The 25,287-nt window shown below is 52.3% G+C and overlaps 1 protein-coding gene and 1 pseudogene across 3 annotated transcripts in view; one reads left to right on the forward strand and one right to left on the reverse strand.

The window, feature by feature from the left end:
• Positions 1–7,384: 7,384 nt before the first annotated feature.
• On the reverse strand, positions 7,385–8,286 carry LOC137203021 (actin-related protein 2/3 complex subunit 3 pseudogene; annotated as a pseudogene).
• A 1,330-nt stretch (positions 8,287–9,616) lies between these two features.
• Positions 9,617–25,287, forward strand: part of FBLN1 (fibulin 1) — an 81,439-nt gene continuing 65,768 nt past the window's right edge. Inside the window, exon 1 of one of the 3 annotated variants that reach the window (XM_067698372.1) lies at positions 9,617–9,807. In XM_067698372.1, coding sequence (XP_067554473.1) covers positions 9,729–9,807 — 79 coding nt within the window. In that variant the 5' untranslated portion in view covers positions 9,617–9,728. The remainder of the gene's footprint in view (positions 9,808–25,287) is intronic. The other 2 variants (XM_067698373.1, XM_067698371.1) reach the window with 2 other exon arrangements.

Here is a 25,287-nt window from a genome sequence, read left to right on the forward strand (position 1 = left end):
CTGGGAATCTGTCCTAAAGAAATAATCCCAAATATGGAAAGACTCACGAACAAATAAACAGTCCTTGCAGTATTTCTTATAACAGCAAAGAAACTGGAATCAACCTGACCCTCCAAAAAGGGATGAGCTGATGATGTTTCCCCAACCTGATGGCATTCTATCCCCCACTGGCGAGGATGGCCGTGGAGGCTCTGCAGCAACGCGGAGCGCGGTTATGAGAAGAGGTTAATTAAGGAAATCAGGTTGCAAACTGTGTGCCCCGAGACGAGCTGCGTAAACTACGCGTATAAAACACTGGAACTAAATGTACCACCATTCTACCTGTGTCAAGAGAATGAGATTATGGGTAAATTTTTTTCTCCGTCTTCCCAATCTTCTGCAATGTGGTTACAGTTAAAAGTATATTATAAACCTAAAAAACTCAAAACAAAGAAACAATGCCTGGTTTTCTTAGGGTAGAGGTAGAACTTCCAACTTTGTAAACACAAATTCTACAGAACCACTCCTGTGGCCTGTCTTAGATGTTTTTCTTTAATGTAAAAGTAATACATGTACAGAGGAACAAGTATGCAGGGCAGAAAGACCAGCAAACGCCACTGTCCTAATGACACTGCCTTTTTCTTCCAGTAGTCTTCACCTTTATATACAATTTAACAAAGCCTGGGGCTTCCCTGGTGGCGCAGTGGTTGAGGGTCTGCCTGCCAATGCAGGGGACACGGGTTTGAGCCCTGACCAGGAAGATCCCACATGCCACGGAGCAACTAAGCCCGTGCACCACAACTACTGAGCCTGCGCTCTAGAGCCTGCGAGCCACAACTACTGAGCCCACGTGCCACAGCTACTAAAGCTGCGCACCTAGAGCCAGTGCTCCGCAACAAGAGAAGCCACTGCAATGAGAAGCCCGTGCACCGCAACGAAGAGTAGCCCCTGCTCGCCACAACTAGAGAAAGCCCGCGGGCAGCAGCGAAGACCCAATGCAGCCAAAAATAAATAAATAAAATTAATTAATTAATTAAAAAAAAACAGAAAAACAAAGCTTGGTGTATATCCAATTTTAAGTTCTGCTTTTTTGTTTTATTTAAAAAACAAGCACCTCTGTTGCAACAGTCTTCATAGGTTAAATTTAATAGTTCCCTGATAAATCAACTACACTCCAATAAAAATTAAAAAAAAAAAAATTACATGATCTTCCATAGTGGGGATCTGTCATGTACTTACTTAACTATTCCTCTATATTACATACTAGTTATTATGTTTCCATTTGTGTTTATGTTTCTATTATAAATCTCATGGCAATAAATATAATTGTACGTAATGTACACATGGTTGTCCATAATGAATATGTAAAAACTTATAGCTTTCCTTTCCATCAGCAGTAACAAATTAGAAAACGTGATGGGAAAAATATTCCATTCAGAATGACAATAAAAAATATAAAGTGCTCAGAACTAAAGAATTAAGATGTAAGATCTGCACTTTAAAAAAAAAAAACTGCAAAATTTTAATAAAAGCTGCAGCTCTCAGGGAGTTCCTTGGTGGTCTAGTGGTTAGGATTCAGTGCTTTCACTGCTGTGGCCTGGGTTCAATCTGAGATACCACAAGTTGTGCAGCGTGGCCAAAAAAAAGTAAAAAAAAAAAGGTTAAAATAGTAAAGTCTATATTAAAAAAAAAGTTGCAGCTCTCAAAGAAGAGGGAGTCATGGGCTGGGCTTCAGTTCTCAAAGGTGCCTACCACGTTCCACCCCTTGGCTACTCAATACACCCATACCCCCTTGCTCTCTACATACAAACTTGTTTTGCTTAACTCAACCCAACTGTCTCGCATTCCACTACAAAGTTATTAACTTTCCCCCACCCAGAGGCAACCAACATCATGTCCAGATGTTACATCCAGATGCAATCAAATTAAGGCCCCTGTTCAGCATCCACCATCCTCAGGGGACGGTCCTCCACTAATTCTGTAACAATCCCTGTAGCAATCAGGACTGTTCGTCGCAAGCTGTGGAAACAAACTCTGGTTGAAGTCAATAGAAAGAAATTTATGGAAATGGTATTGGGTAGCTTGTAGAATTATCAGAAACACTGCAGACCAAGCCTAAACCTGGGCTAGACCGGGGACACTTGGAGTAAAGCCAGGGCTACAGCCAAATTCAGGGCACAAAACCGGTCAGGTGATGTCACTGCCAGCTACCACCGTGCCACTCAGCGCCGGCCACCACGGCTTGCTCTGCTTCCAGCACTGACCCCAGAAACTCCATGTTCTTGCGCTGCTGCTTTTAACTGCTAACACAATGGATTCGCCATCAGCCTTGCTTCCTTCCATCACCAGCTGCCTGTACAAAATCTGGGGCAGTTCCATAAGATTGGCTCGCCTTGGTCACAGGCCAGCACCCTAGCTTTAAGGGAGGCTGGTGTGGGGACGTGAGCGTTTAGTTTCTGCAGTGGGAAGGAAGCAGTGCCTCCCCCTGAGGCTCTAAAGTGGGGAATTTCTCAAACAAAGGTGGAAAATGGATAGATGCCTATTATAATCCCATTCACTTTTCTGGACTAGCAGGAAATTTCAAGATCGTCATTCTTTTGTCTGCGGCCAACAACAAAAGAAATGCAAATCTGCCCTGAAACAAGCAAAAACCCAAGCTCAAGTCTTCCCAGCCTCCACTGCTGCCCCCAGGGCATCCGGAGAGCATTTTTCCAGAACCTCAGCAGTTAGAGTTTCATTTTGTCAAAACAAAATTACATGTGCTTCAGCCTTGGAATGGCTTCTCCTCCTCCCTTCTTTTCTTCTTTGACCACAGGAGCTCCAATGGTTTTAATCTTTATAACTATCACCTTTCCCATTTCCACTTCCCTGCTCTTAGGACAGCCGCGTACCATGCCCCTACCCCCAACGTCAGGCTCGCATCGTGGCCCTTTCTGTTTTCTGGGCTTTCGTTTGTGTGAGGCAACAGTTTTATATAGTCTCCAAAGCAGAGTACAGCTCCTCAAGAACTATCTTTTCACAGAAAATTCAACGATGGCGGTTTTTATTTGAATTTGCCCTGATAATCCTTCTTCTGATCCGCAGAGAGTTCCAGGACAGCTGATGTCATAAGAGTCCCTCGGACCTTGTTGCTCTCCGACCTGCTTCCTTCCCTGGTCCCAACGCCTATTTACAGAGTCCCTGACCACAGACACGGAATACCTCTTCCGAACCCCTCTCTAACTGTATCAGTCTGCAAGGCTGCATAACAAAGTACCACAGACCGGGGGATGTAAACGATAGAAAGGTATTTCCTCACAGTTCTGGAAGCCAGAAGTTCGAGATCCAGGTGTTGGTGGAGCTGGTCCCTTCTGAGGTTTCTCTCTTTGGCGTGTAGACGGCTCTCCTCGCCCCGTGTCCTCACTTGGTCTTTCCTCCGTGTGTGTCTGTGTCCTCACCTCCTTTTCTTCTAAGGACCCCAGTCCTACTGGATGGGGGACCACTCTAATGACCCCATTTAATGTGATCCCCTCTTCAATGGCCCGGTCTCCAAATACGGTCACATTCTGAAGAACTGGGGGTTAGGACTTGTGACTTTTGCGAGGGACTCAGTTCAGCCCAGGACACTCACTCACCAACCACCTGTCACCGGCTGGGTGGGCACTGCGGGCTGGTGACGAATGCGTGGGCTCAGGACCCAGACATGCTGGGGTGCACCCCGGCCCCGCTGCTGGTGCACGTGAGGCTGGCAGTCTCCTCTATGGTCCTGCCCCCCCTGCTGTGAAAGAGGGTTCGTGCAGAGTGAAATGGGATCAAAGGCGGAGACGTGCAAAGGTGCGGGACGGATGGGAACAACATCGTTCGCCATCAGCGGGGAGGTGGACGAATGAGACGGGCCCAGGCAGGGACTTCTGGTCACTTCCCGGTTACCGGCGGTCCTGACGATGGGGGCTGCCGTGCCGCGTGGGGGGCACAGATTCAAGGCGTAAGAGTCAGGAGAGAGAGGCGTCTGTGGGAGGCCCGGGAGAGCCCAGGGCTTCTCCACAGCTTGTGTACTTGGCACAATTTGGAAGCTCTCATTTTGGGAGCCCACTTGAAGGGTTGGGACTTTTTGCACTCGTCCCCCTAGTCACACGGTTGCGCCTCTGAGGAACACCTTCCGCATGAGGAAAGACGCCGGTGGAGTGGAGAAGGGACCCAGAGGGGGCGGTGAATGGGCTCAGGAGCAGAGGTGCATGGATGGCAGCCCTGGGCCAGTTCCCAGGCTGGCAGAGGGCAGCGTCTGGGGCCACACTGGGCGCCAGCTCTGCCACGCCCCTGAGCCACAGGCTCCCCAGCCGTCACGTGGGGGGGAGGATGCCCATCTCAGCGGAGGTTTGGATGCTGGGCGTGGCCCTGACTCAAAGCCACGCTTGCTCTCCATGCTGCACTGCCAGCTGCTGGAAAGGCCGCTTCTGCATTCACACACTAGACAGGATTTGGTTTTTGGCTGTGCCCTGCGGCATGCAGGATCTTAGTTTCCCCGCCAGGGATCGAACCCTCCCTCGCCCCCTGCAGTGGAAGCGCGGGGTCTTAACCACCAGACCGCCAGGGAAGTCCCTTGACAGGATTTATTGAGCACCCAAGGTGTGCAGACACAGTCCTTGCCCTCAGGGAGCTAGTGGGTTAGTGGGTGGAGAGAAAACCAACACTTTAACAAAGAAAGAAAGGAGTATGAAAGGGAGCAGTGTCACGAAGGGGATGGCATCTCGCCTGAGACCTGAAGGACCGAACGGGGCGGCTGGCTGAGTGGAGAGGCAGGAAGGGAGGGGAGGAGCTTGGGTGTTCTAGGAGCCGTGCAAAGGCCAGGGGGCTGCCGCCAGGGCATGAGGGGTGCAGGGCCAAGATGAGCCTGGAGCGGTGGGCAGGGGCCAGGGCAGCCACTGCCCTGAGAAAACCACCCGGGTGGGTAGCAGCACCTCATGCGAGAAAACATAGCGGTCCTGTCCTCCAGAGCCTGGGCAGCGTCAAACACATTTGCTTTCTGACTTGGGGAAAAACAGTCCACGTGTGCCAACAGTGATCTTTCAAACAAAATGGAGAATTATTTGTTATGTGGAGGAGGGCAAGCATTTGTTCTGCTCCTCAGAGATGGGAGAAAGCTGGACTGTCACAACGGGACATAACAAATGACTTCCTGCTTGGAGCAGAATCCGAGGGGTGTGTGTCATCTTGTCCTGGACTGGGGGCCAGGTGGCGGGGGGCTCCTTTGGTCCCTAATTCCCCCTGTGGAACCTCTCTGAAGACCATTCCATCTTCCACAAACTACAAGCAAATGTGCAGCTTATCAAGTTTCCTGACTCTTACCTCAAGACCCAGAAAGAAAATGATTAGAATTTAGTGCCAGAAAGAAACTTGTCTCTCCAGATAAAATGATACATTTCCTTTGGTCAGAAAACAGGGACTGCATAAGTGATCATAATTTGATTTTTGCTTTGGTTGCCAAGAAACTCAGAGTCAAGTTTATGTGCAGGAGTTATATCACTCCAGGTTTCCTCCCTGTCTCAATTGTATCCTAAAAAATAAAAATTAAAAATAACAACCTTATCACTAGTCAAACACAACATCCACTTTCATTTAGCTCCCTTTTGATCTTTAGCTGCATGACTATAGCTTTTACAGAGTCATAACTGCAGTGTGAATCTAAACTCACACTCAATCTTGTTTTCCTTTTTCTTTTTACATAATATTAGTTCGCAAAGATCCTATTTCTACTCAAGCATTGTATTTAGCCCTTTCGACTACGGCACAATATTCTGCTGAATCACTGACTACTGACATTGGTGAATTCAATTGTACATACCGTAAATAAGCTATTGTCGGACATTGCATTTTTCTAGCTTTTCACTGGAATAAACAATTCTGCTACTATAAAAATAAATGAATAAAAGTTATGAAAGAGAAATACAGATATGAAAAATGTTCAACCTCTGTGATGATGAAAGACATATATTGAAACATCGAGACACCCGTCCTTTTGACTGTGGAAATAGCCCAGATTAAACAAAGATACTCGTGCTGGAGAGGAGATGGAGACACGCACGGCTCAGCTCCTGTCTCTCTCTGGGCGTGTGAATTAGTCCATTCCTGGGTGTAGCATCTGCTCTTCTAGTGTATCCATGCGGGGAGCTGAGCCCAGAGCACACAGGTTTCACTGCAGCATGAGTTATAACCCCCAACGTTGAAATGATCTAAATGTCCAATAATAGGAGAGTGGTTAATTCAACGTGTGTACAACTTTTATACTATTCACTCACTGGATGTATAATGTAGATTTCTAATAAGAGGGGGAATGTTTATGCTATAGTGTTCGGTGAAGAACAGAACCCTGGATACAGATGAGCCCGGGATTGGGAGTCAGATGGCCTGGATTCAGATTCCAGAGCTGCCAATCACTGGTCGCGAGAATTTGACCAATGACCTCACCTTTCTGAGCCTTGGTTTCCTCATCTGCAGAATAGGGGTACTAACGCCTCCCGGGGCTGTTGTATTAATGAAATAACATAAGAGCATATAATCTACTACACACACTACACTTTCCCTGGTTCTCTAACCTCCTTCCACGGCACCCTGGTTCTCCCATGGCTTAAGAACATCAAATTAATATTAAAGTACTAGTGAGTCTCCAATCTGCCTCCAGCTCAGAGCTCCCCACTCACCCTTTATCCAACTGTCTTCAGGACTTTACCATAGCACATCTGTGGGCTTCAGGGACCCACATCGTCCAGTCAAAATGGACCAGATAATCTTCCTGAGCTGCTCAGGGTCTCTGATGCCTCCACACTTTGCAGATGCTACTCCCTCTGCCCAGGAAACCCTTCTCCCTCTACTGCTCGTCTTTCAAGGGCCGGTCCCATGTCCCGTTTCTGGGAAGCCTCCTTAACCCGGGAGGCCATTAGCAAGTGAGCCCCTTTCATGAGCTTTTCTGGGCTCTTTGCAAACCTCAAACTTAGGAGGTAACCTGTGGGGAGATGAGTGTTGTGTCCTTCTGTTGTTGTTGGGGTTTTTTTTGGTTGTGTTGGGTCTTGGCCACAGCGCGCAGGCTTTCTCTGGTTGTGGAGCAGGGGCTGCTCTTTGCTGCGGTGCGCAGGCTTCTCATCGCGGTGGCTTCTCTTGTTGCGGAGCACAGGCTCCAGGCACGCAGGCTCGAGTAGTGGTGGCTCACAGGCTCAGTAGTTGTGGCTCACAGGCTCTAGGCACACGGGCTCAGTAGTTGTGGCTCGCGGGCTCTAGAGCGCAGTCTCAGTAGTTGTGGCTCGCGGGCTCAGTAGCTCGCGGGCTTAGTTGCTCCGCGGCATGTGGGATCTTCCCGGACCAGGGCTCGAACCCGTGTCCCCTGCACTGGCAGGTGGATTCTTAACCACTGCACTACCAGGGAAGCCCTGTCTTTCTGTTTTTGATTTTTTTTTGTTAGAAAATTTCTTTATTATTACTCATTAAGCACCAGCTTAATACTGCAGAAATTTCAAATCACCCATCAACAACTCATTCTTCCCCACCCCACAGCCCCAAATTCTTGATAAAGAGCTCTTCAAATAAAGACACACTCTCTTCTCTCCTCTGTATAAAACTTGACAAAATAAAGGCAAAGAACTGTGTACATCTTGCTGTAAATGCTGCCCACAGCTGTGGAGACAGTCTGCCCAAGGCTCCCTTTACTGTCCAGGTCCTGAAAGACTCTTGTTCATGAATTGTCTCTTCACAAAGCGAGTCCACCACTTGCTGGGTTTATCATTCTGAGGGTTAAAAACTTTCTCCCAAAGTCTCAGTCCAGTCTCTTGCCTCAGCTGTTGTAAGCAGGTCCTCATCACTTCATCTTCCTGTTTGTTCGCAGGTTTGGCGTCAATTGCATTAAGTGGAAAACCAGGCTCTCCGGGAATGGGAAAATTAGTGATTCCCAGTGTATACATTTCTTTCTCACCTTGGCTTTTAGAATTGCAATTTTGGAGTTTCTTTAGACACTCAGAAATGTAGAGAGTTATATATATCAAGGTCCTATCAGCTTCATTCTTAATTTCATAGTTTTTGAAGAAGACATTGGCCTTGAAGTAACAGATAGCTTCAGTCACAATATCTGTATCTTTTGTCTCTCTAGGGGCGGGTCCTTTGAACTGACTTCTGATAGGCAACAGTGCCATGTTTCCAATGAGTTTCGTGTCAGGGTCCATGAGGGGAGAGTGGTAAGCCAGCATCTTGGAGGCGCCCAGGTTTCAACCCTGGTGAGGAGGGTCGGGTTAGAGCGCGGCGCTTCCGCTCTGGCAGCCCGGGTGGGGTTGTTTTTGATTTTTAAATCTATCATTCATTCAGAAAAGGGCTCATGTAAGTGAGCAGCTTCATAAAAATTCACACACTGAACCCAACCTTGAAACCAATACACAGATTTTAAAAAACATCCTAACTGGCCCCAGAGAAAGCTGCCTCATGCCCCCTCCAGTCCCTAACCCATCACCAGGGTCATCACCCTCCTGACGTGTCTGAGAGCCTCCCTGTAGCTGCCTGGGTTGTAGAGCTCTCACTTTTCAGGGCTGTGTAGTGCTCCAGCCTGACTGCCCAGGGCTTTCCTTTCGCTGCTGGTGAGGTTGGGGCCTTCCTTGTTGGAAGCCGTTATGAACTACGCTGCAGTGAACACTCTGGTACAGGACTTTCTGTCTCTCGGTGCACACTGCACAACACGTATATGCCTTTCTGCTGGGTGTAAACCCAGAGTGGGACTGCTGGGTCAGGGGACCCCTACACTTGGCTAATGGTGTTCCTGTGGGTCTCATCCCGTTGCCCCTCATCTTCACCCGTACACGTTTTGTTTTTGTTTTTCTTCTTCTTTTAAATAAATCTATTTATGGTGCCAACGGACTAATTCATCCTCAGTAACCACCGACTGGTTGCAGCCATGAACTCCTACACAGGCCCAGCGCAAAGGCTGCTTCCTCTCCGGCAAAAAGAATCTCTTTCTCCCCGCGGTTGGGTGTCCCGGGTTCATCACCCTCCACGGATGCTGGGATGTTGGTTGAGTCTGTCCGCTGCCCGCCCCACTGGCGGTCCCCTGAGGGCAGAACCAGGTCGCAGCCCGGGACACACCTGGAGTTAGCCACCGACCTGTAGAGCCCCAGGCGACCCGCGCGCAGGCATGGCGAAGGCGCGAAACCCGCAGACCGCGGGTTCGGGGCATTATTTGGGGGCCGGGTCCCACAGGGAGCCCCCCGAATGGTCACCACCCTCAGAAGGCGCCTCCGACCCTGGGGACCCCTTGCCGCCTGACTTCCTTTTTGGTGGAGTCGGGCGGAGCTAACCTTTGCTACCCAGCCCGCCCCTCCGGCCGATGGGTGGGGAGGGGATCGGGTTTCACTGGCGCAGGGGGGGGGTGAGGGGGGAGGGGGGAGTCCCTCCCGCCCGACTGCGCCCCCCTTCCCCGGCCCCCACCAGGGAGAAGTCTGGGGTCCCTACTCCCAGCCCGGCAGTGGGCCTGCGCGCCCCTCGGGCCTGGGGTGCCAGGAGGGAGGGCCCAGGAGGTCCCGGGCGGGGAGCGGTCGAGGGGGGAGGGGAGCGGGCGCCCCGCGGCCCCGCCTCCGCCGCGCCCTCCTCCGGGGCGGGATAATTGAACCGCGCGGCCGGGGCCCTGCGTTGGCTGTGGAGGCTCTGCTGGAGCTTGGAGCCCGCGCTGCCCGCGTGCCGCGCCCGGAGCCGAGAGCCGCGCCCCGCGCCCCGCGCCTTTGTCCGCCCGCCGCCCGCCGCCCATGGAGCGCGCCGTCCCGTCGCGCCGGGTCCCGCTGCCGCTGCTGCTGCTCGGCGGCCTCTCGCTGCTGGCGGCCCAAGGTAGGGGCGCGGGGGCGCGCCGGGGGGGTAGGGAGCGCCCAGAGCCCACGGCCCCCACGTTCGTGACTCCCCGACACCGCGACCGCCCGGACCCGCGCCCCGTGCGACTTTTGGAGCTGCCGGCGCCCGGGAGCGTCGACCGGCGCTGCGCCCCTCCGCGGTCGTCAGGGTGTGTGTGCTGCGCTGCCACTAGGCCCCGGCGACGCTTCCCGCCCCCACCTCGACCCGTCTCCTGGCTTCGGTCCTGATCACCTCGCTGACGTGGGGATTTGTTTTAAAGACGGATCCCTGCAGACACATCCTCCTGCCGGCCTTCTCGTCCACCCTGCCCACCCTAGCGCCCACCCACCCCCTGGGGCCAGGGTGCGGGCTGGGGGAGAGGAAGGCTGGCTGGTGGTTGCCAAGGACCCCCCCCCCTACCTTGCACCACCCAGTGCCTGCTCCTTGCACCTGGAGCGCCCCTGGCGTACCTGTTCCCACTGCCCCCACCTCCACCCCTGCGCAGGCGCTGTGGTACCCAGCTTGCTGGGCAGTGGGGACAGTAATTTGCCCAAGAGGCAAAAGCAGTCATGGGGTAGGAGGTGGACGTGAAGAAAGCAGAGAGGAAGGGAGTGGGCTGAAGTTGTTCAGGGCCATGGCTGTGTGTGCAGAGACCCCTGCCTGCCCACCTGAGACACTGAGGACCCCAAGACACGGGGTTCTGCCAGGCTCCAGACTCAGCTGTGGCTGGGGACAGGCCACCTCCAAACCCAGCCACCTGGTGGCAGAGGGCTGCCAGGGGGTCTCCACCAGCAGACCCGTGGCCCAGAGCTCCCAGCCATGACCTCTGACCTCTCTGCTGACCCGTGGCTCATCAGTCATTAGCCAGGCCAGCCTTCCTGGGGCCAGGCCCAGATAAGAGCCCCGACCACCCTTGGCATCCCACATTCTTTATCTCTGGCTCAGTTGAGTTTCTTTTAAACTCTCTGGGGACCACCCTCCTCCTCTGTCAAAGGTCACTGGTCAAAGGTCACTGGTCTCAGCTAATACTTTGCCAGGATTCAGGGATTCCTGGAGAGGCTGCCGGGGGGCGGGGGGAAGAGCTGTGCAGAGGTTTCTTGGCTCAGTGGCTCCCTGCAGCAGACCTTCACGGAGCTCTGGCTGTTCCAGGCATCGGCTCCATCCTGGGCATGTCTGGGGGGGGACATCTCATGGGGTAGGGGGAGGTGCAGGGCTCAGCATTGGCAGCAAGAGCCATCCCAGGCCCTGGGGCTTGCGGGAGGCTTCCTGGAGGAGATGGCGTTTGGGCAGGAGCTGGTCAGGCAGGCAGGGAAAGAAGGGAATTCTGGTGACCCCTGGCTGGAGTGAAAGCCCAGAGGGGCCTTAGACTGGGGGCCACACTAGACTCCTGTTGGAAATGGAAGGGGCCCCAGAACCTCCTGTATTTTACACCCAAGGAAACTGAGGCGCAGAGAGAAAGCTTAGTTGAACTTTTCTGAGCCCGAGTCCCCAGATACTCCATCGCTGTTCTTTTCTGCCAGCTGTTTGAGAAGGGTCCCCTGCAGCCTGGCAGTGTCCAGCTTTGAAGGAGCACCGAGACTTGCTAGGCTGAAGCCTGACTGACGGTTTACAACCATCTTCTTCACAGAGAAGGTCCTAACTTGAAGTGTATAAAGGAAATCTGAATTGCACACTGATGAGAACGCTGTGGTCCTTTGTCTCTTTTGGGAGGTCCCCCTCTGGAGTTTCAACAAGTTTAGTGTGGTTTGGGGAGAGAGAGTTAGAAAATTGCCTGGTTCCTTTCTGTGCCTGCAAACTCAGAAGCTGTAAGGTTCCCTGAAGCCTTGTAAGGCCGAGGGTGACACTGTCCCCACCCTCCGTGGAGCTGCGGGGTCCAAGAGGAAACATGCAGTTTAAAAGTGATCGTGGAAAAGGCCTCGATGGTGAGCCCTTTAGCTAATCTGCTGAAACCCATTTGGTGACCTGGCCACGGAAACGCAGAAGGGGGCTGGACTTCCGTGCCAGGGGGCAGAGTTGGAACCACCGGTCTGTCCTGTATCCATCTGTCCAGTTGGGTTTTCCTGAGAGCCAGGGTGGGCGGGAGTAGAGAGAAGGACGGTGTTGGGAAAGACGGTTGTGTTTTCTCCAGGACTTCTTGGCCTCTGGCTCCAGCCGGGCAGCCTTCCTGACTGATTACAGAGAACATCGCTGGGAGGAGAACAAAGGGGAGAGAGGACTTGGCTTGGAAACACGTGGCGGCACCGCTGCCGCTCCTAGAAGTTTCCCAGTTGGGTGGCAGTGGCGGGACATGCTGATGGGGCTGCTGGAGCGTGAGACAGTGTGCGCTGAGGGTGCAGTGCCAGGGCCTCTCCCGCGGAGCCACAGCTCTGGGTCACGACCCCTCCTGGCACTGCCCAAGGCCACTCCCAACTTGGGCTCATTTGCTGCCTCCGATGGTGGCGGGGGAGCGTGACTCACCGTTGGGACCCAGCAGGCTGCCAGGAGCGTTTGTGGGACTGCAAACATCTTTGCCTGTCATCCCTCAGAAAAGAACCACGGGCTTATCTGGTGGTTTTCTCATTTGTAAAATGGGGATAACAGAGACCAACTTTTTAGTTTGGCTGGAGGATTGAGGGAGAGAACAAAGGACGACGCCTGTCATGGTAGCTGTATTATTATTATCTGTTATTTGTGATGTCCCCTTCCTAGAGTAGGATAGGACAGTATCCTTTTCCCCAAGATTGCACTACTAAAACTGCATTTCCCCAGCCAGGAGCTGGGAAGGAGGCCCAACAGGGCCGCAGAACCTGCGGCAGCTGTCGAATGCAAAAGCCGTGTTGGTAAAGGTCATGCAAAGTGGCCTCAGCTGGCCTCCTTAGGCGTTCAGTCATATGTACGCGAAATATCTGCTGAGGGCCAGCTCCGTGCCAGACACTGTTCTAGGTCTTGGGGATATGGCAAGGAGGAAGAGAGACCTGGCCCTTCTGCCCATGGGGCACATCTCCCGGGAGATCCAGAAAAGCGAACAATTACAAACCAACTCCAACTGGGAGTGAGTCAGGGAAGACTTCCCGGAGGAAGCAGCATGCAAACTGGGATGTAAAGGAACAGAAGGAGGGCTGGGAGGAGGGTGGGGAGGGTGTCCCAGGCAGAGAGAACAGCATGGACAAAGGTCCGGAAGGTGAGAGAGAACGTGGGACTTCTAGGAGTTCTGCCCCCTCCTCATGCCTGGGGAAGACCGCCGTGCCTCGCACCTTTTCCAGCAGCCCCTTCCCCAGCAGCCTCTTCCCCAGCGGCCTGCACACACCTCCCCCCACCCTTTCCTCTGAAGGTGGAGCTCTGAGCAGTGGGCACAGTGGGTGGAGCAGGTTTGCAGGAAGACTGTTCTAATAGGGAGTATTTTGCTGGTATGTTTTACATGATAAGAGGTTTTTCTTTTGCAAAACATCAAATTATAACAATTTCATTAATAATGCTTTTGCAGGCTTCATATGGTTCCAGTTTCCCTGTAATGGTCTCAAATGTGGCCAGATAACAAAACGGGCGGCGCACCCATTATGTCCACTTTCCTGGGGTCAGAGACCCTTCAGCCTGGAGGGGAGCTCAGTGTTGAGAGGGTGTGGCGCTGAAGCCAAGTCATCGGTCCCAAGTCATCCAGCTCATAGCAGGCATGGCTGGACCAGAGGCTGTGCTTTGCGGCCAGCACTCTTTCCACTCGTCACTGCTTTTAAGCCCCAGGCTGGTCATAACGAGAGGCTGGGACAGGAGGGTCCTACACCGACCCACCCATTGCTGGGGGTCAGCACTTGACCAGGGTTAGGAGACTGGTCCCAGCCCTGAAAGTGATTGGAGAGAGCTTGACAGACTCCCACACGCTCTCTGCTCTGTTTCCTTAAAAACAGAATGAAAACTCTCTGCCCTAGGAAATTATGATAGTTGGAAGTCTTTTACACTTAGTCACTAACTTAGTCCTTCTCCACAGCCCCATGAAGTAGGTACTACTGTTATTTCCACTTTACAGGCATGTAAACTAAGACCCAGAGCGTATATTCTAGCGGACGACAGGCTCCAAAAGGAAGAATAGGTTCAAGAAAAATACTGGCTCAGCCCATTAGCGTAAAAACACTGTGATCTTGGGCGTTTAAAATCCAGTCCTGGGGCTTCCCTGGTGGTGCAGTGGTTGAGAGTCCGCCTGCCGATGCAGGGGACACGGGTTCGTGCCCCGGTCCGGGAGGATCCCACATGCCGCGGAGCGGCTGGGCCCGTGAGCCATGGGCGCTGGGCCTGCGCGTCCGGAGCCTGTGCTCCGCAGCGGGAGAGGCCACAACAGTGAGAGGCCCGCGTACCGCAAAAAAAAAAAAAAAAATCCAGTCCTGGCAACCAGCCCTTGCTCAGGACGATGTGGTAGTAAATAGAGGACTCGGGACCCCGTGCTCCTAACCACTCGGCTGGACGGGCACTTCAGTGCCAGAAACGAGTGCTGTGTGTACGAGGGGCTCCTTTGAAAGAACAGGCATTTTCCATGGGGGGTAATGGACGGGCGGGGGGGGGAGACCACAGAAGTGGGAGCCACAGTCTGGGCCCTTGAGGGGCTCGCAGCTGGCTTGACAGGAGATGGCCCCCCAGACGACAGCACCCGTCTTGGTTCAGATCTGTGGATGGGCCTGTCCTGTGCTGGCTGGGCCATCCAGCCCAGGGTCTGGCTTGGTCGCACCTCTCCCTCAGGTGTAGCCTGAGTCAGGGCCTCCTCCCTGCCATCTGGGGTGGCGCCTAGGAGTCCCCCAAAGAACCAGAGCCTGTAGTGCTCACCCCGCTGCAGGGCTTGGCTGGCTGTGGCCTCGGGATGCTGGGAGCGGTCCAGAACCGTCCTCAGGATAGGGAGTCGCCCCTTTGCTGACACTCTGTAAAGGAGAGTACTCTTGGCTGGTCTTGGGTCCTGGACACAGCAGGGCAGGCCTGGCCTCTGAAGAGAGCAGCCCTGGAAGTTGTTTAAGTCCCATTTCTGCTTAAGCCATGGGGACACTGCCGCCGGCCTTGCCAAGGAAACTTGTCAGAGCGCTGGGCCGACACGGCCGGGGCCAGGAGTCTGGAAACCAGGTTCCCGCCCAGCTCTGTCCCCGGCTTCCTGGGGGATCCAATGGGCAAGGGCGCCCGGTTATTCCTTCCCGAGGCCAGAGGCCCAGAGCCTCTTTTCCCCCAGTGAAGGGTTCGAGGTGTCTGAGGGTTTCCCTTCCTCCACGGCTCTGGGGCGCCCAGAACTCCGTGGCTTGAGGCTGCCTCCCTCCAGTCTCTGCCTCCATCTTCACGTGGCTTCCTCCTGCATCTCCTCTGTGAATCTCTAAGGACACTTTCGTGGGACTCCGGGCTCACCTGGATAATCCAGGATGATCTCATCCTGAGAGACTTCATTCCATCTACAAAGATTCTTATTCCAAATAAGGCCACATGCACAGGTTCCAGGGGTCAGGACATGGACATATCTTTCTGGGGGCCCCCGTTGAACCCACTACACACACTAAGAGTAAACACAGAAACAGATGCACTAACAAAAAGTATCGGGGGCACCCGTGCCATAGTGACTGTAACACACTGTGACAGTGGGACACGGGTGGCTTTCGAGTGGGTGTCGGGGGAGGGAGGGAGCGAGTGAGAGCAAGTGATACCTGAGCTCAGATGTGAGTGGCGAGAAGCGGACTCTGAAAAGACCTGGGGAAGAGCGTCTGGGCGAAGGGGACAGCCAGCACGAAGGCCCCCAGGTGGGACCAGGTGTACCAGAGGGACCGGAGAGCTGGTGTGAAGGGAGGGGAAGGGGGGGTGCCCGAGAGGGTGGCCAAGGCGGGAGGGGCAAGGCAGTCTTGCAGGGCCTTAGAAATCAGGGTGTGGACTGGATTTTATCCTAGATGCTTGGGGAAGGCGCTGGAGGATCCTCCCCAGGGGGGTGACATTCCTTGACTCCCACTTCTAGAAGTCCCTCTGTGCTGCCTGGTGAATGCATTATAGGGAGACCAGAATGAAGGTGGAATAAGCTGGGGGGAGGCTCCTGCAGGATCCAGGGCCAAAGATGCCCTGGGCGGGGGGGCGGGGGGGGGCGGGATCTGCGGGCCAGAGGGAAGTGGACAGATCTAGGGCGTTTGGGAGGTAGAGTGGACAGGACTCGCTGAGGGCTTGGATGTGGAGGGGGAGGGAGATGGAATAATTCAAGCTGGCCCAGTTATTTTGGCTCCAGCCTCTGGATGCATGGTGACTGCTAATGGCTGAGGCGGAGAAGCTGGACAGGGGAGGGGATCAGAGTCCTGTGTGGAAACCTTAAGTTTCCTATTAGACGTCCGGGTGGAGCCTGGGCTCATGGGCGAGACCAGGCTGCAGACAGAAGTGTGGGAGTCTCGGCCGATAGGGGAGGCTGGATGAGGCCACCCAGGGAGGTGGGGGCAGTGGAGGGAGAGAACAAGGGGCCACGGCACTGAGCCCTCCCAGGCAGTTTGAGGAAGAAGAGTGGCTAAGTGGCATCCCCTCAGGGGGGTCCCCAGAGCCGTGGGTGGTAGCTGGGACGCGGCCAGGACGGGTTTTTAGATGCTAGCTATCAGTGTTTTTATGCTAATGGACTGAGCTAGTATTTTTCTTTCTTTCTTTTTTTTTTTTGAGCCAGTATTTTTCTTGAACCTATTTTTCCTTTTGGATTGTGTTGCCTGCTGGAGTGAAATGTACTGGAAGTTTTGTTACCTACGTGTGCCACTCGTTTTGACGTAAGACGGCTCCCTGAAACCCATCGTGCCAGGCGTGTCGTTATCCCCATTTTCCATTGTTGGTGTGAGACCCACCCCACCCAGGCACAGAGAGGCCAGGCAGCGCGCCTGTGGACACACAGCTGCTAAGTGGCAGCCCCAGGATTCGAACACAGGCAGCTTGGCTCTCACATCGTATTTTTAAGCAGGACACTGAACTAACCGCCTCACTTTTCTAACTGAAAAGTCTCCAGTTTTTTAAGTCCAGCTTCAGGGGGAAGCCACTGTCTCCTTCGGGCCGCCTTTGTGTTTGTCCCATGGCCTCGGGCAAATTGCTTCATCTCTTCCCGTCCCCTGTGTCATAGAGTTGCTAGGATCACATGAGATCATTCGTCCATTCATTCCTTCACGGACATTTACTGTGTGCTGGCTCTGGACCGGCTGTGGGGCAGGGTGCAGAATGAGACTCCTGTCCAGCCCTCGTGGCACAAGTACACCCTCGGTTAATTACTTGTGCTAATTGCTGGGAAGTTCAGGGAGCAAAGAAACCAAGAAAGAAAGGAAACATGTCTGCCCCATGTTCACGTGTGTGCACGTGTGTGTGTTGGAGGGTGCAGTTAGGGAGGACTTCCCGGAGGAAAGGACCTTTGTACTGCTGTGGGTGTGAACGAGCTAGCTGGAGGAGAGGAGGGACCCGGCACCACCCAGCCTGGCAGAGCTTCAGTTTCCAAAAGCCAGGTGCAGAGGACACTTGACAGGTATGCATACATGGTCTAAGATGTGAGAGGAGAACCAGGGGAGTTGGGTCCTGCAGTGGGGGATGCTGTAGAGATGCGGGCAGGGGGAGGACGGCCCACACGTCCGCTGGGCTTGATCCAGGAGGTCACTGTGAGCCGCCTGGAGGGAGCAGTGTAGAAGCTGCTTCTTCTCGCCTTCCCAGAGATGTGCCTTCTGGTCCTTGTCTCCTGCTGCCTCCTTTTAGCTGGTGCTCTATCCGAGACCCCGTCTCTCTGTGCCGGGTGCTGGTGTCGGGGGGTGTGAGGGCACCAGCCGTTCTTGTGCTGAGGACAGGGCCTGGAGCCATAAGAGCAGACTCAGCACGCCCTGCTTCGTCCTGGGGAGGTCTCGGGGCCTTGAGGAGGGGAGATGGGTCTGTCCTCATCCCAGTCGTACAGAATGGTGCAAAAGCACTGGGACACACCAGGTGACAGTTGCTTGTCGTCTCCCTGAGAACGGGGTCGTGACTCTGGATCCCTCGCCCCAAGCTCAGAGCCTGGCACGTGGAAGGGTCCTAAGAGGGGCATCTGCTGGCTCCCCAGGCTCGTGAGGTGGGGGGCCCCGCAGGGGCTGGGAGTCTTGCGTGGTTCTGTTGGGTTGGAATTTCCTGTTGGCGTCTCCTTGCATCTCAGGCTTCCCAGCCATGCGGGTCCTAGACCCCACGGGGACCCCCCAACTTTTTGCTGCAGCTTTAGGCAGTGCCGTGGAGCGGATGGGGCGTGAGCCTTGCGTCAACTCTTTATTTTTACAAATGAGGGTATTAAAATAAAACCAAACAGAGAGGTAACCAACCACCATCTCATATCTCAGCAGTTCATGTACATGGAGGGCATTTTAATGCCCCAGGTTTTGGAAGGACAAGGAATTTTGTCTCTGTGGATCGCATCTAGTCAGATTAACAGGGACCATAGATGAAAACTGTGCCCTGCTGAAGTTTCTTCTCAGAGAGGGAAAGGATCTGAGGGAGAAGATTCCAGACTCGCCCGAAGCCCCACTTCTCTCTTAAGAGCAACTGCGGGCTCTTAAGGACGGGCGTTGAGTGAACAGTAAGCGCGTGGTGGGTGTGGGTAGGTGACAGCGCTCCCCGGGGTTGGGGACAGAAGAAACAGTGGTGGCCTTGTCGCTCCAGGTTGCTTTCGTGACATGATTTAGGGGGGCCGCTCAGACATGGCGGGGTCTGTGCCTGAGGTTTCCTCAATTTTACGCCCTTTGGGAGGTGCTGCCAGGGGATCTGCTGGTGAGCCTGGTTGGTCTGATGCTGTCAGCTGCTGTGAAACCCTTGGTACCAGTGAGGTGTGGCATCAGGTGGGGTGGCACCTTGGTCGTCTTCTTGCCCCCCGTGCCCAGCCCAGCCATGTGCCCTGTGTCAGAGATTGGGGCCACAGCCTGGAACCCCCATCCCTCTTTCCCCTTCCACTGATGTCACAGAGTTCCTGCTGTGAGTGGTTGGGGGAAGTGATGCTGGAAGAGGGGCCTCCCCATCACCTCCAGAAAGCCTGCCCTCCCATCTCCCCTGGGCTCGGGCAGTGAGCGGCCTCCTCTGCTCCGTGGCCCCATCTGCCAAAGGACTTGTCACACTCCCAGGTGACAATCACTTGACCCAGCCGCTCCCCCCACTAGTCTGGGAGTGGCGGACCGGCACTGAGAAGGTGCTGCATTGGGGTGTGACAGGATGCACAGGCTGAGGGTGGGCGTCGACGGACATGTCCACAAGTGGGGACAGGAGAGAGGCGCCTCTTTGGGCTTCAGGTGACCCCCGGTTTGGTGATGGGGCAGAACTGAGAGGCAACCTGACCCCCCAGGTACAATGAACAAGCCACGGTGTCCGCAGTGATGCAGGAGGTCAAAGCCAGGGCAAGTCTGAACTTTAGGTCTTTCTGCCTCTCCTCCACCTGTCCCACCCTCTGCTGGCCACTGCCCCAGATGCATGGGGGAGAGACGATCCCTGGGGATTTTTATTTTGTTTTTAAACTTTTAAATCATCTTTATTTTGGTTGCAAAGTTACAATTTACTTTTTAAAAAAATATATTTATTTATCTATTGGCTGCGTTGGGTCTTCGTTGCTGTGCGCGGGCTTTCTCTAGTTGCGGTGAGCGGGGGCTACTCTTCGTTGCGTCGCGCGGGCTTCTCATTGTCGTGGCTTCTCTTGTGTGGAGAACGGGCTGTAGGCGCGCAAGCTTCAGTAATTGTGGCACGCAGGCTCAGTAGTTGTGGCTTGTGGGCTCTAGAGCTCAGGCTCAGTAGTTGTGGTGCATGGGCTTAGTTGTTCCGCGGCACGTGGGATCTTCCTGGGCCAGGGCTTGAACCCGTGTCCCCTGCACTGGCAGGCGGCTTCTTAACCACTGCGCCACCAGGAAAGTCCCACAATTTACTTTTTAATTAATATTTTCACCCTTCCCGTTTGAGGTCTCATAGCTTGCCTTGGAAAACATTGCATTCTCTACCAAACTGCTATACAAAGATGTTGTAAAATACAGTTTCCCAAATTAGCCCTCTTTGCCGGTATTCAGATTAGTGCATAAAGACAACATCGACTGAAAATGGCAAGTGACTTAATCGGCAGAACGTACAATTCCTTTCCTAATGAAGGGTGCCACAAAATGGTACACGAAAGCTCAGGTTTTCAAATGCATTTTAAAAACACGCATAACAGTGTGAGCTATTACATATAGAATGGATACACATCAAGGCCCTTGAGCTATTACATATAGAATGGATACACATCAAGGTCCTTGAGCTATTACATATAGAATGGATACACATCAAGGTCCTTGAGCTATTACATATAGAATGGATACACATCAAGGTCCTTGAGCTATTACATATAGAATGGATACACATCAAGGTCCTTGAGCTATTACATATAGAATGGATACACATCAAGGCCCTTGAGCTATTACATATAGAATGGATACACATCAAGGCCCTTGAGCTATTACATATAGAATGGATACACATCAAGGTCCTTGAGCTATTACATATAGAATGGATACACATCAAGGTCCTTGAGCTATTACATATAGAATGGATACACATCAAGGCCCTTGAGCTATTACATATAGAATGGATACACATCAAGGTCCTTGAGCTATTACATATAGAATGGATACACATCAAGGTCCTTGAGCTATTACATATAGAATGGATACACATCAAGGTCCTTGAGCTATTACATATAGAATGGATACACATCAAGGTCCTTGAGCTATTACATATAGAATGGATACACATCAAGGTCCGTGAGCTATTACATATAGAATGGATACACATCAAGGTCCTTGAGCTATTACATATAGAATGGATACACATCAAGGTCCTTGAGCTATTACATATAGAATGGATACACATCAAGGCCCTTGAGCTATTACATATAGAATGGATACACATCAAGGTCCTTGAGCTATTACATATAGAATGGATACACATCAAGGTCCTTGAGCTATTACATATAGAATGGATACACATCAAGGTCCGTGAGCTATTACATATAGAATGGATACACATCAAGGCCCTTGAGCTATTACATATAGAATGGATACACATCAAGGTCCTTGAGCTATTACATATAGAATGGATACACATCAAGGTCCTTGAGCTATTACATATAGAATGGATACACATCAAGGCCCTTGAGCTATTACATATAGAATGGATACACATCAAGGTCCTTGAGCTATTACATATAGAATGGATACACATCAAGGCCCTTGAGCTATTACATATAGAATGGATACACATCAAGGTCCTTGAGCTATTACATATAGAATGGATACACATCAAGGTCCTTGAGCTATTACATATAGAATGGATACACATCAAGGTCCTTGAGCTATTACATATAGAATGGATACACATCAAGGCCCTTGAGCTATTACATATAGAATGGATACACATCAAGGTCCTTGAGCTATTACATATAGAATGGATACACATCAAGGTCCTTGAGCTATTACATATAGAATGGATACACATCAAGGTCCTTGAGCTATTACATATAGAATGGATACACATCAAGGTCCTTGAGCTATTACATATAGAATGGATACACATCAAGGTCCTTGAGCTATTACATATAGAATGGATACACATCAAGGTCCTTGAGCTATTACATATAGAATGGATACACATCAAGGCCCTTGAGCTATTACATATAGAATGGATACACATCAAGGTCCTTGAGCTATTACATATAGAATGGATACACATCAAGGTCCTTGAGCTATTACATATAGAATGGATACACATCAAGGTCCTTGAGCTATTACATATAGAATGGATACACATCAAGGTCCTTGAGCTATTACATATAGAATGGATACACATCAAGGTCCTTGAGCTATTACATATAGAATGGATACACATCAAGGTCCTTGAGCTATTACATATAGAATGGATACACATCAAGGTCCTTGAGCTATTACATATAGAATGGATACACATCAAGGTCCTTGAGCTATTACATATAGAATGGATACACATCAAGGCCCTTGAGCTATTACATATAGAATGGATACACATCAAGGCCCTTGAGCTATTACATATAGAATGGATACACATCAAGGTCCTTGAGCTATTACATATAGAATGGATACACATCAAGGTCCTTGAGCTATTACATATAGAATGGATACACATCAAGGTCCTTGAGCTATTACATATAGAATGGATACACATCAAGGTCCTTGAGCTATTACATATAGAATGGATACACATCAAGGTCCTTGAGCTATTACATATAGAATGGATACACATCAAGGTCCTTGAGCTATTACATATAGAATGGATACACATCAAGGCCCTTGAGCTATTACATATAGAATGGATACACATCAAGGTCCTTGAGCTATTACATATAGAATGGATACACATCAAGGTCCTTGAGCTATTACATATAGAATGGATACACATCAAGGTCCTTGAGCTATTACATATAGAATGGATACACATCAAGGTCCTTGAGCTATTACATATAGAATGGATACACATCAAGGTCCTTGAGCTATTACATATAGAATGGATACACATCAAGGTCCTGCTGTACAGCACAGAGAACTATATTCAGTATCCTATGATAAGCCGTAATGGAAAAGAATATATCGAAACAGAGTGTATATATATGTATAACTGAATCACTTTGCTGTACAGCAGAAATTAACACAACATCGTAAATCAACTCTACTTCAATTAAAAAATTTAAAAATACGCATAACATACAGTTGACCGTTTCAGCTCTTTTTTAAGTGTTCAGCTCAGTGGCATTAAGCACATTCACATTGCTGTGCAACCGTCACCACCATCCGTCTCCAGAACTTTTCATCTCCCCCAATGGAAACTCCGTCCGCATTAAACACTAACTCCCCCTCCCCCTCCCCCAGCCCCTGGCACCCACCATTCTACTTTCTGTCTCCATGGATTTGACTGTTCTCAGGACCTCATATAAGTGGCCTCGTACAGTCCTTTTGTTTGCCCTTTTGTGGCTGGTTTCACTTAGTATAATGTCATCAACAATAAAAAAATTAAAAGAAGGATTCCTTTCAATGTTGGGCATTCAGCTTCCAAAAACAACAATCATGGGGAAGTTAGTTCCCCAAAGTAATTTTAACCCGAGGCTGCATATATAACCGTTGTTCTACAGGACATAAGGAAAGATAAATAATGGCCCGTAGAACCAGACCGTCATACTCAACGTGGTTTCAATAGCATAGCCAAGTTGGGATCGTTAGAATCTGAAGACAAGGTTGACAGATGAAGATGCTCAACCCAGAGCTGTTTGTTCCCATAGTGAAATATCGGAAGTAACGTAGATGCCCAGACTGGGGGGGAGTGGGTTGGAGACGATGCTACTTCTATACAACAGTGTGACGCCTTGTGCCTGGCACAGGGGCATAAAAAAGGTATTTAAGGGGCTGAGAGGTGGTGAATGGACGGGCTGTCTCTGCGGGGATCCTCATGTGTCCGGCTGTTACGAGGAGGACGGCGTTGTCCTGTCTGCTCTGACCTCTCTGCTGCGTCACCATCCAGCCTGGCCGTGGGTGCCCTGTGGCCCCTCGGATTGGGAGTGCAGGAACCTCCCCCTGGCTGGAGAGGGGGCGCATCCTGCCCAAGGAGGGTGTGCTGACCCCGGCCACCGGGAGTTCCAGCTTTATGGCTGCTTGGGGCATTCCGGGGATGTTCCACGTTTCTGGATTGAGCGAAAGATGTCACATTTCATTGTCCTTCTGAGAATAAGGTTCAGAGTGCTCCAGGCTCCCCAGTGGGAATCATTTCCAAACGTTTCTACAGCTTGGGCACAAAGTTCTCGCGCCACTGAGCCAGCTCCAGGAGTCTGAGCTTCACCTGTGCTTGCCTTTCTCAGAGTTGAGGGAGGCCGAGGGGCCGCCACTCATCTCTGGGCCATTCTGCACCCCGAGACGGGGCCTTGGTTCCCGCATTCTTCACGGACAACGGCAAGCAAATTCCCTTTGTTCCTTCCACGTGTAATCCAGCCACTGTTTACTGGGGCTCCCTGTGTGCTCGGAACTTTATAAACTTTATCCATCTCCGCAGCCACCTTCAGAAGGTACTGTGAGCCCCGTTTTGCCGTCCAGGAGGCTGTGGCTTAGAGAGGTGAAGTGTCCTGCCTAGGGTCACACAGCAAGAAGGCGCCGGAACTGGGATTGGAGCCCACGCCTGTTCGGCTCCGAAGCTGGCATTGCTACTCACCCCTGTAGCTGCTGAGGGCTGGCTGTGGGCTGAGGGCTGAGCCGGAGAGGGAGGCCTAGCTCTGCATGGGTGGGAGGGAGGGAGGGAGGGAGGGAGGGCGAGGCAGACAGATGTTGTCAATTGTGAGTTTGCTCCAGGCCGGGCTGGTGGGCAGGCGGGCTGCAGGGGCGGGGGAGAGACTGGATGGGGGTTGGGCCGGGGCCAGAGGGGCTGAGAGAGCCACGAGGGGTGAGACTGTGGGCGGGAGAGCTAGGCGGGCCCGGCTGGGATTGGGGTGACGGGGTACAGCACAGGGGACACGTGGCTGGGTCACAGTCATCTTGGGGGAGAACCACAGGCCATGTTTTATCTGTGACGGGTCAGGTCCTGCGTTTCGTGAATGCTTCCCTTCGAATCAACTGGAGCAAGAATGAAGGAAGGAACGAATGAATGAGTGGGGCCCCTGGAGGTCACCCCGGTAACCGAGAGGCTCTCCCTCACGAGGGACCTCGCTGTTTGGGGCTGGGAAGCCAGTGATGCCAATTATATCTGACCCCCAGCCCACAGTGCCCCCCACGTTCACCAGATGGCATCGTCGGGAAGTGTGGAGGGGGACAGCTGAGGTCGGGATGGGCCGAGCGGCCGGTTGGCAGTGGACCGGCAGACTTTGCTCTGGGGTGGACTGTCACCCTTATTGCCAGCCTGGGGGAACCCGAGAGAGCAAGGATGCAGCAGCGCATCTTCCGCTCCAAGCTCCCCTGGCTGCGGGTGGGGCTGAGGTTGTCATCGTTGGGGGACCTGGCAAGGCCCTTCCTCCTCCTGGTTCAAGAAATGCCCGGGGCTTCCCTGGTGGCGCAGTGGTTGAGAATCTGCCTGCCAATGCAGGGGACACAGTTCGAGCCCTGGTCTGGGAGGATCCCACATGCCGCGGAGCAACTAGGCCCGTGAGCCACAACTACTGAGCCTGCGCGTCTGGAGCCTGTGCTCTGCAACAAGAGAGGCTGCGATAGTGAGAGCCCCGCGCACCACGATGAAGAGTGGCCCCCACTTGCCACGACTAGAGAAAGCCCTCGCACGGAAACGAAGACCCAACACAGCCACAAATAAATAAATACATTTAAATCATATGGGCTTCTAAGAAGACCTCTGCTTATAAAAAAAAAAAAAAGAAGGAAAAAACAGAAACGCCTGGCCCAGCCTCGGACCACACCCATTGGGGTCTCCCTGGAGGTGAGCTAAGAGCTCAAGGGCACCGTGTTCCAGGTGCCGTTTGTCGGCAGAGGTGCTCGAGGTGGCCGCGGGCAAGCCGTCCCAGCCGGT

The sequence above is a fragment of the Pseudorca crassidens genome, chromosome 11, assembly GCF_039906515.1.
Source record: "Pseudorca crassidens isolate mPseCra1 chromosome 11, mPseCra1.hap1, whole genome shotgun sequence".
Lineage (NCBI taxonomy): Eukaryota > Metazoa > Chordata > Mammalia > Artiodactyla > Delphinidae > Pseudorca > Pseudorca crassidens.